A 17246-nucleotide genomic window follows, 5' to 3' on the forward strand; every position below is an offset into this window, starting at 1 on the left:
TCTGAAAGCACATACAGGTTGTTCCAATAAAAACCAAAAGAGGTTAACCTTATCCAAGGCTGGTTTGACCATGTCCAAGTACAAACCTGGACTATGGATGATGACAATGAAGATGTCATATTGTCATTTTTTGATAGCCATAAGATTATTAAGTACCCTGGCTGAAAAAAAAAATCACTTTCTACTGAAATATATTCTAACTTTTATAAAGAAATATAATCTTCATGTACTTAGCAAACATCTGCTTTCCATTAACTTAAATAAATTCCATCCATGAAGATCTTTCCCTTAATGTTTATGACTTTATATGAAATGCTGGGGGAAATTAGGCTCAGAAATAATTACTACTCAGTGTTATTAGAGCCACTGATGATCCAAATGGAGTTTATGTATTTGTGGGGCAATTTTCACCAGACAGAGTTTTAGTGACAGTGTTGATAAATGTGGAGTAAATGCGTTCAGAGCAGACAGATTGTAGTCATTCAGAACTCTCCCTCACATATTGCATTTTGCATAGCACATCACTTTTTCCAGATTTGAGTCTCCCATCAAATGAATGCCAAAAACTCCTTCAGCCACACAGCATCACACGTTAAGCCCCATAATAATTTATTGCTCTCAAGTGTATTGTTAGTTAGAAGTGTCAATATGAATTCTATAAATGATGCTTGACCCAAATACCCTTCAGTTCTTCAACTGAAATATTATCACATTAACATGTAAGCCTCATTACTTGAAAGATTTATCCCCCCCATTTGCACGCACACCTTTTTTCTTACAAATATTCAGTTCACTTTGAATAGATAGCATGAAGACAGTAACAGACTGCAATGTTTTACAACAACCTACCTGTCCTATAACCAGTGCTGTTCAGATACACAGCAAATGTACGCTGTTCATGTGTGGCCTGCCAGGAGGAGGAAGAGCAGTTCTCATTGTTGGTGTAGGTGTTGTGATTGTGGACGTATTTCCCTGTCAACATGGAAGATCTTGAAGGGCAGCACATGGGTGTTGTCACGAAAGCATTTGTAAAATGAGCTCCTCCTTGTTCCATGATCCGTCTTGTCTTGTTCATCACTTCCAAAGATCCTAGAATTATTCAAATTGCAATTATCATTGCTCAGAATTCATGATGTTAACATCATTTGATGAAGAGTTGCAGACTGGAAATACTGACTATTTCTCTTTCTACAGATGCTGCTTGAGATTTCTAACATTTTCTGTTTTTACTACTCACAGTGTTTAGTTTGTCTCAGACAAATCCCTGGAGAGGTCAGTTTGACTTTGGCTCAGTGACAAAAATTAAATTTTCAAAATTTGAGTGGGAAAATCAGGATAATTACTTACAAACATTTGTACATCGTAGTGTCAGTGGAAAACCATTACCTTATTACCTGCAGTCACAAATATCATTTTTATTTTCCATCATTATTCCTCAGTGACCTTAATCAAATACTTCAATAGAATTGCCATTATTAAATAAGGAATTATGTATCCCAGGCAGGTCTGCAGCTTTAACTCTAACATTAATTAAAAGTTTCAGAATCTGCAGGTAACAATATCAAAATCAGAATTTTAGTTTTATCTCTAAAGGCCCTAAGGCATCTTCTCTCCTGATTTGGCAGCATCTATAAGGAGAAGCTCTGTCGATGTCTCAGCCTGAAATGTCGACAGTGCTTCTCCTTATAGATGCTGCCTGGCCTGCTGTGTTCCACCAGCATTTTGTGTGTGTTGTTTGAATTTCCAGTATCTGCAGATTTCCTCGTGTTTTCTCTCCTAATTCAGTCATTAGCTCTATTGTCATTCACATGCATTACCATTTTCTAAATCAACTATCTATTTCACAGAACCTTCAGGAATATTAGCTTTGGAAAATCAACCTTTAGTTATGACTGCTGGAAAACACAGCCAGGCAGCTTCTGTGGAGAGAGAAGCATATTTAACCATTAAGTTGGAGATCCCTCAGCAGTAGGGTATTTAACCTGGAATGGTAACTCTATTTCATTTTCCGTAGATGGTACCTGACTGTGAGACCTCCACTGGTCGGGGTTGACCATGCATGCTGTATCCCAGCTGTCTATGATCAGTTAATACACAACCTAGGGTGCAAGCCAGGGCATTATGATATGGAGAGCAAGCTGTTGCTCATGCAGCAGGCTCCTCCTCTCCATACAGCTGACGAATCCAAAGGAACGGCAGACACCGATTCAGTTTGGCACCAGTGTTGTCACAGGAGTTGCCAGTCAACATTAAACTCAACATAAGGCTGCATTAGGAACCCAAGATATTGGCTTTTCATCAGGATTACACCTGAAGCCTTCCCCATGAGTAGGTATAGCCACCAGACAGCGCAGGTTTCAGATAAGTTTTTCTTCTGGTACCTGACTATTGAATGGATGGATATATATATATAAGGAAGGGAGAGAATAGATACTTTTCAAAAATATTTAAAGGTGTTCCAGTTGATCTTTCAACTTTCTTAATGATTTATTTCATGGTTAATACTGCCAGGTAATCAAAGATTTAAAAACAAAGCTTCATTTATTATCAAAGTATGTATGCAGTACAGAACTCTTGAGATTCGTCTTCTCCAGATAGCCACTAAACAAAAAAAACATGGAAGTTCAAAGAAAAAATAAACCCTGACACACAAAAAGACTTATAAATTGTCTATAATTAAATCATACAACATGTGCATTAAACTCCACCCTCACACCGCAGAAAATCAAATGGGGCCAAATGCGAAAACCTCAAACTCCAACCCAGATTGTTCCAAATTTAAATCGCTCACTGGCAGCAATATCAACAAGCCACCCCCAGCCCCGCAGGAAAAGAAATCAGATGAATGACGAGAACCGGTATCACACCCTCCCCCCAATGCACACAAAAAATCTTGCAGATCGCAGCAAAATCAAATCACTTAGAAAGAATAGGCAAAAACACAGAATGTTACAGACAAAAATGATATGATGTTACTTGAAAACACATTTTATCCAACTTAAATTCAAGCATAATATATTACTTATTATGTTTTATGCTGTTGCACATTTAAATTTCCATATCAGAATTAAGTTTGAGAAAACTTTACTAAAATAAAACTTAATTTCTACAGAAAATAGCTTCCTATTGATTCTGAGGTAAAGTTAAACTGAACTATAATGAAGGGTTGCCAAAATAAAATCAGCTTCTAATTGATGCAGGAAGGTAATTACTCGCATAGCCCAAAAAATCTTGCAAAAGTTAAATACAGCTGCACTTTAGCAGAAAACAATACATCAATTCTTATGGATTATAATGACTCTGTAATGTGAAACCTGCTTGGTTAGAGTAAGAATCAGGATTTTGGGAATATATATTCTGCATAGATGAATCAAGTATTCACAACAGGCAATGGGTAGTAAAATAGAGACTAATTTTAAGAGGCTTGAATCCCAGTTATAATGAAGAGAAGGCATTTATGTGATTTAAAAAAAAAAATAACAGTTGCTTCATAATTAAGGTGTTTGGCAAAAGAACCCAAAGTGATATGAGAAGAAAATACTTGCTTAATAAATGGTCAGGAATGGATCCCAGTGCTCTTATTGAAAGTAGCCATAATCAAGAGATTCAAACAGGAAATCAATAAGGGCATGAAAAGCAAGAAGTTAATCAATGTGGTGGATATGAGGGAATGGATGAATGGTATTTCTCTTGCATTGAACAGTATAGATTTAATGGGTTGAATGGATTCCTTCCATGCTCTAAGACTGTGCAACCACCTTTCCTGATCCATGACTGGCCTGGAACAAGATGCTAACAGTAAGCCTGTCTGTGCATTCAGAAAGTGGATATACAGTTCCCAAATTAGTGGATATATTTCCACACCTATGCATCCTCACCTCTGTGGCAATGCTCTACAGAGGTTACAATGACATTTGAAATTATATGAAGATATAAAATTGCTTATTTAGACATTTCTTATGCCAACATTGAAGTTCCAAAAGAGCTTTCTTCCACACATACTCTATATTTAAGCTTTAACTATCTTTAAACCTTATATAGAACATAGAATAGTACAGCACAGGAAGAGATGCTTCGGGCCACGATTTTGCACCCAACCAACTAAATTAGTAAACAAATGTCTAACTAAATATCTCTTTTGCCTACACAATGTCCATATATTTCCATCTCCCTCACATTCATGCGCCTATTTAAATGTCTCTGAAAATTCTCTAATGTTTCTGACTCTACTACTTCCCCAGGTGTGTTCTAGCTACCTACCAATCTCTGTATAAAAGAACCTCACATCTCCTTTGAAATAAGCTCCTCTCACCTTAAATGCATGCCTTCTGGTATTAGACATTTCAACCACTGGAAAAATAAACTGTCTATTAACTCTATTCATGCCTTTCATAAACATATAAACCTCTATCAAATCTTCCCTCAGCCTCCGCCACTCCAGAAAAAACAACTCAAGTTTGTCCAATCTCTCATTATAGCACATGTCCGCTAATTCAGGCAACATCTTGGTAAACTTCTTCCACACCTTCTCCAAAGTCTTGATATCCTTCCTATAATGGAGTGATCAGAACTATTTGAAATATTGCAGATGCAGTCTAACTAGAGTTTTAAAAAGCTGTAACCTTTCAATGTTTTGACTTACAAAGGCAAGCATGCCATTTGTCTTCCAAACCACCCTGTGCCACTTTCAAGGAGCTATGAACTTGGACAGCAAGATCACTCTGCTCATTAACATTGTTAAGAATCTTGCCCTTCTCAGTGTACTGTCTCTTTGCAATTGACCTACCAAGGTGTAATATTTCACATTTGGCTGGGTTAAACTCCATCTGCCTTTTCTCTAGCCATAGCTGCAAGCAATCTATATCCCATTGTATTCTTTGCCAGTCATCTGCACTATCCATAACACCTCCAGTCTTTGTATCATCTGCAATTATCTACATTTTCATCCAGTTCACTTGTGTACAGTACATCACAAACAGCAGATGTCTCAGTGCAGATCCCTGCTGAACACCACGAATCACAGACATTCAGCTAGAATAAACCCCTTTGACCATTACCCTCCATCTTCTATGGTAAACCAATTCTGAATCTAAACAGCTAATTCATGATGGATCCCACACATCTAAATCTTCGGGATGAGATTCCCATGAGGGACCTTGTAAAAACCTTACTCAAATCTATGTAGACAACGTCCATGTTCTACCCTTTATCAATCACCCTCATCATCACTTCAAAAAACTCATAGAAGTCAGTAAAACGCAACCTGTCCCTCACAAAATAATGCTGGCTCTCTCTAATTAGGCCATGGTTCGCCAAATGCCCATAAATCCCATCCCTAAGAATTCTCTCCAGTAACTTCCCTACCATTGATGTGAGACTCAACAGTGTATAGTTTCTTGAATTATCCCTGGTTCCCTTCTTGAATAATGGAACAACATTAGCTACGTGCCAGCCCTCCAGGACCTCACCTGTGGCTAGAGGAGACTTGAAGACATTGATGAAGGCCCAGTAAACTTTTTTCTTGCTTCTCTCAATAACCTGAGGTATATCCTATCAGCTCTGAAAACTTATCGATCTCAGTGCTCTTTCAGAGACCTACTGTAACACTACCTCCTCCTTCACCTCAAATTTCCCTGGCATATCAATATGCTTGGCAATGATCTCCCTATCCTCCACATCCTTCTCCTTGGTAAATACTGATGTAAAGTACTCACTAAAGACCTCACCCACATCCTCCGCATCCAAGCAAATGTTCCCCCCTTTATCCTAGAGTGGTCCTACCCTCTCCCTAGTTATCCTGTTGCTCTTGATGTTTGTATAGAAAGCTTTGGGATTCTCATTAATACTACTTGCAAAGGACTTTTTTTTTGGCACCTCCTGGCTTTCCTAATTTCCTTTTTGAGTTCTTTTTAGGGTTCTTTATAATCCTCCTGAGCTGTAGCTTCCTAATCTTTAAATAATTTTCCATTTTCTTCTTGATTAAATTCATCACTGCTCTCGACATCCAAGTTTCTCTTACCTTGTCATCCTTGTCCTTCCTTCTGACTGGAACATCCCTGTCCTGTACTCTGTGCAGTTGGTCCTTAAACATCTATGTTGGATGTGGACTTCCCCAAAAACAAATGTTCCCAGTCAACTCTCCCTAGTTCATGCCTAATACTTCCATAATTTGCCCTGCTCCAATTTAATACTCTCTCGTGAAGTCCATACTTATCCTTATCTATAGGTATCTTAAAACTTGAGAAATTGTGGTCACTGTTCCCTGTCCATTCACCCACTGAAAGCTTGATCACCTAGCTAGGCTCATTATCCAACACTAAGTGCAGTACAGACCCTCCTTTTGTTGGACTGTTTACCCATTGATTTAAGAAACCTTTCCTGGATGTACCAAAAAAAACTGCTCAAACTAAACATCTTGCACTCAGAAGGACCCAGTTTATATGAGGGAAGTTGATGTTCCGCATGACAACACCTCTCCTTAACCTGCCTGCATATCTGTTCCTCAATGTCCCGGTAGCTATTGTCTGTAGTACAATCCCATTAGGGTGATTGCACCCTTCTTATTTTTGAATTCTACCCATTTTGATTCAGTGAACAAAGCCTCCATTATCTCTCTTCTGAGCGCAGCTATGATATAGTAATGCAACTCCCCCACCTCTTTATCCTCCCTCTCTATCTTTTCTAAAACTTTGAAACCCTGAGACATTAAGCATCCATTCCTATCCCTCTCTCAACCGTTCCTGTAATGATCACAACATCATAGTTCCATGTACTGACCAATGCATTCAGTTCATCACCTTTACCCATAATACTCCTAGCATCAAAATACAGACACTTCAAACTATCCTTCCTATTGTATCTATTTGCACCTACCCGTTGTTACTGGCCCTGACATCTATCTTCCTCCCCATCCCTTCACTTTCTGACCTGGTGCTCTGGTTCCCATCCCCCTGCCATAATTAACCTCTTATTATATGCTTTTTGATATTTTTCCCATTTACTCCTTGTGGTAGCAATTTGCATGTTCTAACTATTTTTAAAAATTCTGACTGATTATCCTTTTGAATATATTGTCAGTTATCCAGTAATTAAATCTATGGGGCAGGTTTCATATACATCTCCACAAAAAGGTTGTGGAATCCTTTTATCGCTTTGAAGATCTCTGTTGAGGCACTCATCTGCTTATCTTAATCTAGAGATTGGAGTCCTAGCCTGCTTAATCCATCCTGATAGGTATAACCACCCAATAAAAATCAAAAATTTCTAACAGAATTGCACGCAGCTTTGACTCTCCTGCAGCCAGGAGTGGTGCATCAAGGAGCATAATAGTGACACAGTACTCAGGGTGAACAGTGGTGCAGCTGCTACAGCACATCTGAAACGGGTTTAGTCTTGACCTTAGGTTCTGTTCGTGTGGAGTTTGCATGTTCTCCCTAGGAGTGTGTGAGTTTCTCCTGCATTTTCCAGTGTCCTCCCACAACCTGAAGATATATAGCGTAGACTGTTAGGTTTATTGACCTCTGTAAATTGCTCTAGTATACAACAAGTGGTAGAAACTGGAGATAGTTAGCAAGGATGTTTGGAGAGTTAAAAAGGTAATGGGATTAATAGAGGATTAGTGCATGTGGGTGGTTGATCATCAATGAAATCACTGGGATGAAACCCTACTCCTGTGTTCTATGCCTCACCAACCCCTTGTAAGCACCTTATTCAGCACGAATCCCATTTCATCAGGCATCCATCATCAAGGCTAATGGTATTCTGTTTGATGATTACCACTGACTCTTTTATTACCTTTGAATTTAATTGGTGTTCCAATTTTAGCCTCTCATTTCTTTTCCCATATGTATAATCTATGGAAATATTTGAAAATATTTAATAAACATGATAAGCTTGAAGTACTGAAATAATGTTCACATATGTACTCTTGCTTGACTGTATCTCGATATTTTGCAATGGTTCAATAAAAGCTATCTGTTCTCCGTTCCAGGGTCAGAGTATCCAATTGACCTATCTTAATTATAAAATTAAAGCAAGACAAGGCATCTATTTACTTTGTGTGACAAATATGTGATGCATTTGCAATTCTGTCAAAACTCTGAAAGAACCACAAATATACATGTACGGTGCAATCTATTTCAGCAATGGTAATGGTTGGTTGCTGTGCAAAATCTCCTTTATGTATAATTTGTTCTGGAATATAATCAAACTGATGACATTTTCATTACCTTGGGACTAACATAATAAATCCAGAAGGCCTATTAAAGATTTGGTTACAAAACAGTTAGTAAATTAATTATTATTATTGCAATGTTTCTAACCAATGCAAGGATATTAGAATGCCAGATCCATTTTTAACATTACGTCAATATACATATATAATGGCGATTAAAGAAATCTTGTTTCAGGTCAATTAACATACAGTGGCATGAAAAAGTTTGGGCACCCCGGTCAAAATTTCTGTTACTGTGAATAGCTAACTGAGTAACAGATGAGCTGATTTCCAAAAGGCATAAAGTTAAAGATGACACATTTCTTTAATATTTTAGGCAAGATTAATTTTTTATTTCCATCTTTTACAGTTTCAAAATAACAAAATAAAAAAAAATGAAAAGGGTCCGAAGCAAAAGTTTGGGCACCCTGCATGGTCAGTACTTAGTAACACCCCCTTTGGCAAGTATCACAGCTTGTAAACACTTTCTGTAGCCAGCTAAGTGTCTTTCAATTCTTGTTTGGGGGATTTTCGCCCATTCTTCCTTGCAAAAGGCTTCTAGTTCTATGAGATTCTTGGGCCATCTTGCATGCACTGCTCTTTTGTGGTCTATCACAGATTTTCAATGATATTTAGGTTGGGGGACTGTGAGGGTCAGGGCAAAACCTTCAGCTTGTGCCTCTTGAGGTAGTCCATTGTGGATTTTGAGGTGCGTTTAGGACCATTATCCTGTTGTAGAAGCCATCCTCTTTTCATCTTCAGCTATTTTTACAGACAGTGTGATGTTTGCTTCCAGAATTTGCTGGTATTTAATTGAATTCATTCTTCCCTCTACCAGTGTCATGTTCCCCATGCCACTGGCTGCAACATAAGCCCAAAGCATGATCGATCCACCCCTGTGCTTAACAGTTGGAGAGGTGTTCTTTTTATGAAATTCTGCACCCTTTTTTCTCCAAACATACCTTTGTTCATTGCAGCCACAGAGTTCTATTTTAACTTCATCAGTCCACAGGACTTGTTTCCAAAATGCGTCAGGCTTGTTTAGATGTTCCTTTGCAAACTTCTGATGGTGAATTTGGTGGTGAGGATGCAGGAAAGGTTTTCTTCTGATGACTTCCATGAAGGTGATATTTGTGCAGGTGTCACTGCACAGTAGAACAGTGCACCACCACTCCAGAGTCTGCTAAATCTTCCTGAAAATCTTTCGCTGACAAACGGGGGTTTTGATTTGTCTTTCTAGCAATCCTATGAGCAGTTCTTTCAGAAAGTTTTCTTGGTCTTCCAGACCTTAACTTGACCTGCACCACTCCTGTTAGCTGCCATTTCTTAATTACATTACGAACTGAGGAAACGGCTACCTGAAAACGCTTTTCTATCTTCTTATAGCCTTCTCCTGCTTTGTGGGTATCATTTATTTTAATTTTCAGATTGCTAGGCAGCTACTTAGAGGTGCCCTTGGCTGCTGATTGTTGGGACAAGGTTTGAGGAGTCAGGGTATTTATAAAGCTTTGAAATTTCCATCACCTGGCCTTTCCTAATGATGACTGTAAACAAGCCATAACCCTAACAAGCTAATTAACGTCTGAGACCTTGGTAAAAGTTATCTGAGAGCTCAAATCTCTTGGGGTGCCCAAACTTCTGCATGGTGTTCCTTTCCTTTTTTTCCACTCTAAAATTGTACAAAACAAAAATGATACACTAATCTTGCTTAAGATGTTGAAAAGAATGTTTCATCTTTAACTTTATGACTTCTAGAGATCAGTTCATCTTCTACTCACTTAACTATTCACAGTAACAGAAATTCTGACCAGAGGTGCCAAAACTTTTGCATGCCGCTGTAATTAAAAAGAAATATACATATGTATTGCTTAATGCTGAAATGCCCAGAATTTTAACTATTTAAAAGAGCAATAATGAGATATGTATGTGTGCGTGTAAATTAATTGAGAGTTACTGGTTTGGTCTTATAATTTTCACTGAGGATCATTTATCAAATATTTGGTGGCTGGAAAATTGGCCTTGATTTTAACTGGATGCAGATATGCTATGATAACAAAAAATGGATAGAACCTAGTCTGAAAGAAGTGAGGAATGAAAATCAAATATTGCAGTTGCTGAAAGCGTAAAATAAAATGTAGAAAAATAAAGTAAAATGTAGAGAGGATAGGTATGCAGAAAAGCAAAGCTCAAGATTCCCTGTAAAGCATGTCTGCTATTCATAATCTTTCTGACCTTGTCCTTGTCAGGTTGCCCCAAAAATGAAGCTACCACTTTTCTCCTGTTCATATCTTGGGTTTGATGACTTTGTTAGAGGCCAGTATTTTAATTGTTTGCAGTTTGTTATAGATGTTCAAATCACTGTGAGCCACCACTGATTGAATTTCCCCTTCCTACTTATACTAGTCCTGCTCAGTTTACATACTTGGATTGTTGTGAAAATAGTTCTGGAGATGTTCCAATTTACTGAATTAGAAATACAGTAATTGAAAAGTCACATTCGGGTGGGCTGTGTAGGAAATGATCCAGGTCAGTTTTCTCTGAGCCACTGACAGTGAAACTCCATTCTGTACAAGGTGTGAACTGTCGAACAGGGTGTGCACACTTTGCAGACAATGAAACCTTTCATCCAAAATCTGCAGCGATTGTGAAGTTGGCAGGGGGAATCCATTGGACTTCAGGAAGCGAGGGCAGGGTTGGTAAAGAGGATTAGAGGTAAAATTGGGAGAAGGGATACGGGTAAGATTGAGAGGAGATTGAAGAAGCATTGACATTATTGTGCTCTGATTAGAGATTAAAATGAATGATGAATGAACTAAAAATGAGTGGCAACAACTACACCAATTCTTTCCTTGCTAATCCAAATTGCCCCCTTCAAGAATTCCCACTTTAAGACTCCCATCACGTTAAGAAAACATGTGTAGTAAGTTGGTGGAGTGGTACCACAACAATAACCTTGCACTCAAATTCAGGAACACCAATGAATTGATTGTGGGCTTCACAAACGGGAAGTTGGAAGAACGTGCACCAGTCCTCATTGTGAGGTCAGTGGTAGAAAGGGTAAGTTCCCGGCTGTGAACATGTTGGAGAATCTGTCCTGGGCCCAACACATCGATGCCATCATAAAGGGGGCATGTCAGTTATCTGTTGTTATGCATTGGAGGAGATGTGGTATTTCACCAAAGACTCTGGCAAATTTCTATTGAGGTACAATGAAGAGTATTCTGACTGGTTGCATCACCCGCTGGTATGGAAACTCCAATGCACAAGATCACAAGAGGCTGGTGAGCCAGCTCCACCATAAACACAACCTTCCCCAACATTGCAAGAGGCATTAAAAAAACCTCCCAATTTTGAACATGCTTTTTTTCTCATGATTACTGTCAGGGAGGTGGTACAGGGGCCTGAAAACCCATAGTCAGTGATTTAGGAACAGTTTCTTCCCCTCTACCATCAGATGTATGAATGGTCCATGAACCCATGACTACTACCTCATTATTCCTTTATTTGCACTATTTATTTTTTTTCTACAAATGTACTGCTACCACAAAACAACAAATTTCATATCATATGAGATAATGATAATAAACCTGATTCTAATTCTGAGCTACTTCTGCTGCCAATCATCCAGCTATGGCATTGGCATTAGGCTCCACCACGCTCCAGTAGCACATCTTATCCTGCTATTTTAATACACTTCTTCATCATCTTCTCGTTGTTCCAATAATTCATAGCAGCCCAAGCTGCAGGTTGTCATAAACAGCCAACCCTGCCCTGAAGTTTCTCTGCAACATAAAACCAATGTGCTTTCTCACTCTGCTGCTTCTGATGGAGAACCTTCAGGCTGAAATGTTAACTGTTTTCCTTCCCTCTGAGGTTGAATGATCTTCTGTGTGTTTCCAGAATATTCTGTTTAGGTTTCAGAACATATTAAATGTCTGTGTTGGAGGAAAAGCTAAGATTTATGATAAAGAAAATACTATGAAAGGCTCAAGTAAATGAATGATTTCATAGAAATGAAACTCTTTCCAATGAAAAACTATAGGAAAGACAATAAACATGAATTTTTTGTAGAATTCATGTTTTTGAACAACCACTGTGTTTTTCTTAAACAATCTTACCAAGCTCCACATCCTGATCATCTGTGTAAATAAGGATGATATTTGGTCTGATATTCCTGCGGTCTCGCTGAAAGCGACCTTTCAATCGTTGAGAAAGGAGAGCAGAACCAGGACTCATAAAAATTGTGACACCTAACACAATCAATCCAAGAGCAAGTCTTGACTGTAGCATTTTGTCTCGCTTGAGTTCTTGCGACCTTCCAGTAAATCCTTCCTTTATCTATTTTCTGTCCTGCAATTTAAAAGAAAACAATGATGCAGCTTTGACAAGATGCACAATGTATGACTTTTCTTCATTCTAGACTGAGAAATCTGGCTCCAACTGGCAATTCCTCTCTTTCGTTAACAGTTGGCTCACAGAATAGCACAAAATGTGGAGTATTTTTTAATCTTTTACGGTTGAAATTGGTATGGTTGTGATCACAATCTTTTTGGGTTAACAAGAAATTTAAATGAGCTGGTGTCTTTTGTTCTCCAAATGGATTGTCAGAAATAACTTTTCAGTGATATCTCCTTGTTGAGCAGCTAACAGACTTGACAACAAGAAGATACCACTGAAGAGCAGAGTGCAGGGAGGCGAGATGGAGTGTGTGGATGATTAGTGCCTTCTCTTACTGATAGCTATTTTCTTAAGAGATCCAAATTAGCTGTAACCTCCCTCGTGACGATGCATACGTAGCCTTGTCTAGCTTCTATGGATTATTGAATCAGCTCGCTATGGCATTAGACATATTTCAGAGCACCAGAGTCCTGCAAAAATTGGTTCAATCCATTTCCTATCTAGAAAATGTCCTTGACAATTTAGTATGTGTCTTTCTGAGGCTATAATGGCACAAGACACCAAAGTAGGACTATACATGCTAAAATAGTGCAGCAGCATTTTCACATCAAGGAAAGCATACTAGAAGAAATTACAACACATATATATTAGGAACAGTCTTTGATAATATGCACAAAACATATATTTTTGAAGATTTAAGTTTGCTCAAAAGCATAGTTGATCTGCCTTATAAGGAGCATAGTTATTGGTTATATCAATTGACGTGATGAAAACAAATGCAATTAAATGATCATGGGGAAAAATACTATGAATTGATATAACAGTGAATGTTTCAACTTCAGGGAAAACCTTTTGTAAAAAAAGTCTTTGACATCGTTATGCACAGATCCTTATTTAACTGAAGCCACAGTGATCTTATTCTCAGAATCACGTACATTTACGCAGGTATTAATGAGTTCAGACAATGCAGCTGGCTAATGACTCCTAATAGCTAATATACTCTTTTAGAATCATAAGAGGACAGAGATAAAAGGAAGCTCAAAATAAATGTGGTGCCCAGATATAATGCCAGTGGAGTTTTAAACATGCAGTTTGACATACAAAAGTATGAAACAACAACAACCCACACAAAATGCTGAAGCAACTCAGCAGATCAGGCAGGATCTATGGAAATGAATTAATAGTCGACATTTTGTGCTACAATCCTTCTTCAGGACTGGAAAGGAAGGGGTAGGACATCAGAATGAAACAGCAATTCTTCTTCAGGTCCCTTCTGCCCAAACTAGGGCTTACGGATAATAAAAAAAGAAGTTAGTCAGTTTGTAGGCACAAATTCGATGGGTCAAACGGCTTGTTTCTGGGCTGTACTTCTCTGTGACTCTATGACTCTACAATGATGGGGACACTCAGCAGGTGGGACAGTATCAATAGAGAGACAAAAACAGAGTCAACATATCGAGCCAGTATGGTTAACCACCATAAATGCACTTAAATTAGTTTTCTAATCCATGTCGGTAAGTAGCTGAACCTTGTGCAGAGGATATGTGATGTGAACATTACAACATGCAGGAAAGGTGAGGAATAGGGGTGTATAGGTCAGAGGGAGTATGTCTGGTAGACTGAGATCAGGATTAACATTAGGCTAAACTGTACATGTCATCCAGTAGATGGATGAATATGATTCAGTAAGAGATTGAGACACAGATTAAGGAATAAGAGAAGTGTGAAATGCATGGTCATGCATGTCCATCTCACCGATACTAATAGCATGGTAAACAAACAGAGCCAACTTTACAGATGGTTCTATTACAGCTGAAGTTCCCAGCTCTGATTTATATAGAGAAATTGAAGTATCTGAAATTGTATAATTTAATACTGAGTGCAGAAGTGTACAGAGTGCCTGGATGGAGGATTCGGTGGTGTTCCTCACATTTCTGTAGCAATGCAGGATGCATGGACAGAGTTTGAGCGGAATGGAGGAACAGCAGGGAACTCCTAGCGACCCTCCGATGGATTTAGTGTAAAGTAGTATCCTAATCTAACATACGGCATGTTGTGTTCACAATGTGGAATCCTCTGGACCAGAGAAACCAAATGCAGATCGGGTAAACACGAGGAAATCTGCAGATGCTGGAAATTCAAGCAACACACACACAAAATGCTGGTGGAACGCAGCAGGTCAGGCAGCATCTACATGGAGAAGCGCTGTCGATGTTTCGGGCCGAGACGTCGACAGCGCTTCTCCCTATAGATGCGGCCTGACCTGCTGTGTTCCACCAGCATTTTGTGTGTGTTGCAGATTGGGTGGTATTTTTGATTATTTATCACTATTACTGTCCACAGCAAACCCACTGTACATATCATGTATCCTCTGCACAAAGTGGAGCAATGCTCATGCTGTATAAACTGCTTACAACAAAGGCCAACCCTTCTGAGAACAGCAGATTCTGTTTGTCTGGAAGGCTGCATTTTCATTTTCTTAATTTTTATGCATTTCTTTTAGTAATTGTGTCAATCCTCTTTAACAATACACAGATAGTTTCTGAAATCATTTACTTCAAGAAAAAAGGCTACAGGACGGATCATTACTGGTCGGTGTTGCGTTCAATACCACTTCTATTACTCAGAATCTATGTAGCTATTTCCTTGGACATATCAATTATCAGCATCCAGCTGAGTGCTGAAACCTAATGATCCTACTTTGTTAAATACACCGATAGACATTTTGAAACATTACCATCCTACCTCAACTGTTGAGTCCTGCTCACAACTTCCATCTCCAGAGCTCCAAGTCCAGCCTTATAGTGTTCCTTTACACTCTGTAAGTCAGACAGCCGTGGCCCTTGCAAATGTACTACTTTAATTTCTCTGCGTTAGCTCCTAAACGTTCAGCTTCAATAAATGAAACTGGAGGTAATTTACCACCTTGTAGCCCTCTATCTTGTGGATAAACTGAGATTTATTTTGTCGATACACACTCCAGTAGGGATTTAAATGTTGAATGACAATAAAACATCCAGGCATCTATATTAGACGAGTGTTTAATTCTCTGAGAGCAGCAAAGCCATTGGTGCAGCTTTTACATTAGAGCAGATCAGTACTATGCTTCATTGGCTAAATGCTTTTTAACTCTATGCGTTTAGGGACCAGCTTATTTTCCCAACAATGCTGATAATTTAATACGCGTTTCTTAACTAACAACAAAATGGTTAAACATTATAACCACATTTAAATTAGTTTTCTAATCTATGTTGGCAAGTAGCTGAATTCTGGTAAAATTCCACAATTGAACTTACAACTATTAATCTTTAAATTTTAGAGCAGTTCAACTGTTTTATTAATATTCTGTGGTTGGTGCATTAAGGGAGCCTTGAAATTAGCAGGAGTCACAGTAAAACAGCATCAACTTGAGCCATTGCAATTATACTGCAATGTACAAGCTTGTGTATGATCACTAATGACATGGCCATGTCAAGAAAAAAATCCACAGATAGATCATAATTTGCTGTCAGAATAACAATGAGATGAATAACACATGGTTTTATTGACACACAAATTGCAGAGCAATTTTGGGTCAGGAGCAGCAAACAATACAGTAAAACTTTCCTTTGATTTCTTTTGTCTCCTATTTTCAGCTCCTCCAGGCTAAATATTTATGACTAATATGTCTCCATCAACTCTTTCAGCTCAGACCATCATTACACGTCTTTCAATCTCACTTCCTCTCCAGCCTAACATAAATATCACTTTAGTTCCTGCCACACCTCCCCTGTAATCTGTATGCTTGATTTCTAAATGTTATCACTTTCTGAGGAGTGGCCAATTAATCTGACGTATCACTCTCCACAGATACAGCCTGGCCTGCTGAACATTCATGGCCATTTCTGTTTTCAATTCAACCTTCTGGCACCTGCAGTGATTTGTTTTTACTTTCAGCTCCTTTCGCTGATTCTTTATCAACACAATGTTCTGTCAATCTCCACATTAGAGCAAAACCAACTAAAGTAGATATTGTTACTGTGGGATCGATTTAAGTAAATTAATAAAAAGGATTGAGGGGAAAAAAAGTACATCAGATACTTAGAAAAGATTGTTGATAACATGAAAACCAAAATAAATCAAAATCGAAGAATAATATTCTTATATTCTTGACCTTAAGGCATTTCCCCTGGCTATGGGCAATAGCCTCACTGCTTTGTGGGCAGCCTCAGGAGAGACAAAGGCTCCAGGTGTAAATCCGGAGTAGAGACCCAAAGGTGGCAGGATGTCACTGAACATGTTTCCATCAACTCCTGCTGTCAAGCTGGTGCCAAATGCATTGCTTTGCTTCATTGTGGACTACACTGGTGAGGCCAAGAGAGCGATCTTGATGACTGGGCATCTCAGGATCTCCATACCTTCCACCCAGGCTTGTGCACGGGAAAGATCACTCCAGTGTTGCTGTCTGTTGTCCCTCGTGACAGACGGATCCTATCATCAACAGGACATTTCAATGGCATACTGGTAAAGGTGGATCAAAGCAAAAAACAAATATTGCTTTTCCCAAACGTTATAGATGACAAAAGTAAATTAGCCAGTAATATTAAAGAGGATACCAAAATTTTCTTCAGATGCATAAGAGAGGCAAGAGTGGATA

The 17246-nt window shown here is 38.6% G+C and overlaps 1 protein-coding gene across 6 annotated transcripts in view; it reads right to left on the reverse strand.

Moving 5' to 3' along the window:
* LOC140736047 (extracellular sulfatase Sulf-2-like) overlaps positions 1 to 17246 on the reverse strand; it is a 321216-nt gene that overhangs the window by 104111 nt on the left and 199859 nt on the right. For 5 of the 6 annotated variants that reach the window (XM_073061757.1, XM_073061759.1, XM_073061754.1 and 2 more), the window contains 2 exons: positions 12331 to 12562; positions 850 to 1089 (listed from right to left, as the gene is read on the reverse strand). In XM_073061757.1, coding sequence (XP_072917858.1) covers positions 850 to 1089; positions 12331 to 12502 — 412 coding nt within the window. In that variant the 5' untranslated portion in view covers positions 12503 to 12562. Of the gene's footprint in view, positions 1 to 849; positions 1090 to 12330; positions 12563 to 15355; positions 15464 to 17246 lie in introns of those variants that run through there. The other variant, XM_073061758.1, reaches the window with a different exon arrangement.

Source organism: Hemitrygon akajei, chromosome 11 (genome assembly GCF_048418815.1).
Source record: "Hemitrygon akajei chromosome 11, sHemAka1.3, whole genome shotgun sequence".
Lineage (NCBI taxonomy): Eukaryota > Metazoa > Chordata > Chondrichthyes > Myliobatiformes > Dasyatidae > Hemitrygon > Hemitrygon akajei.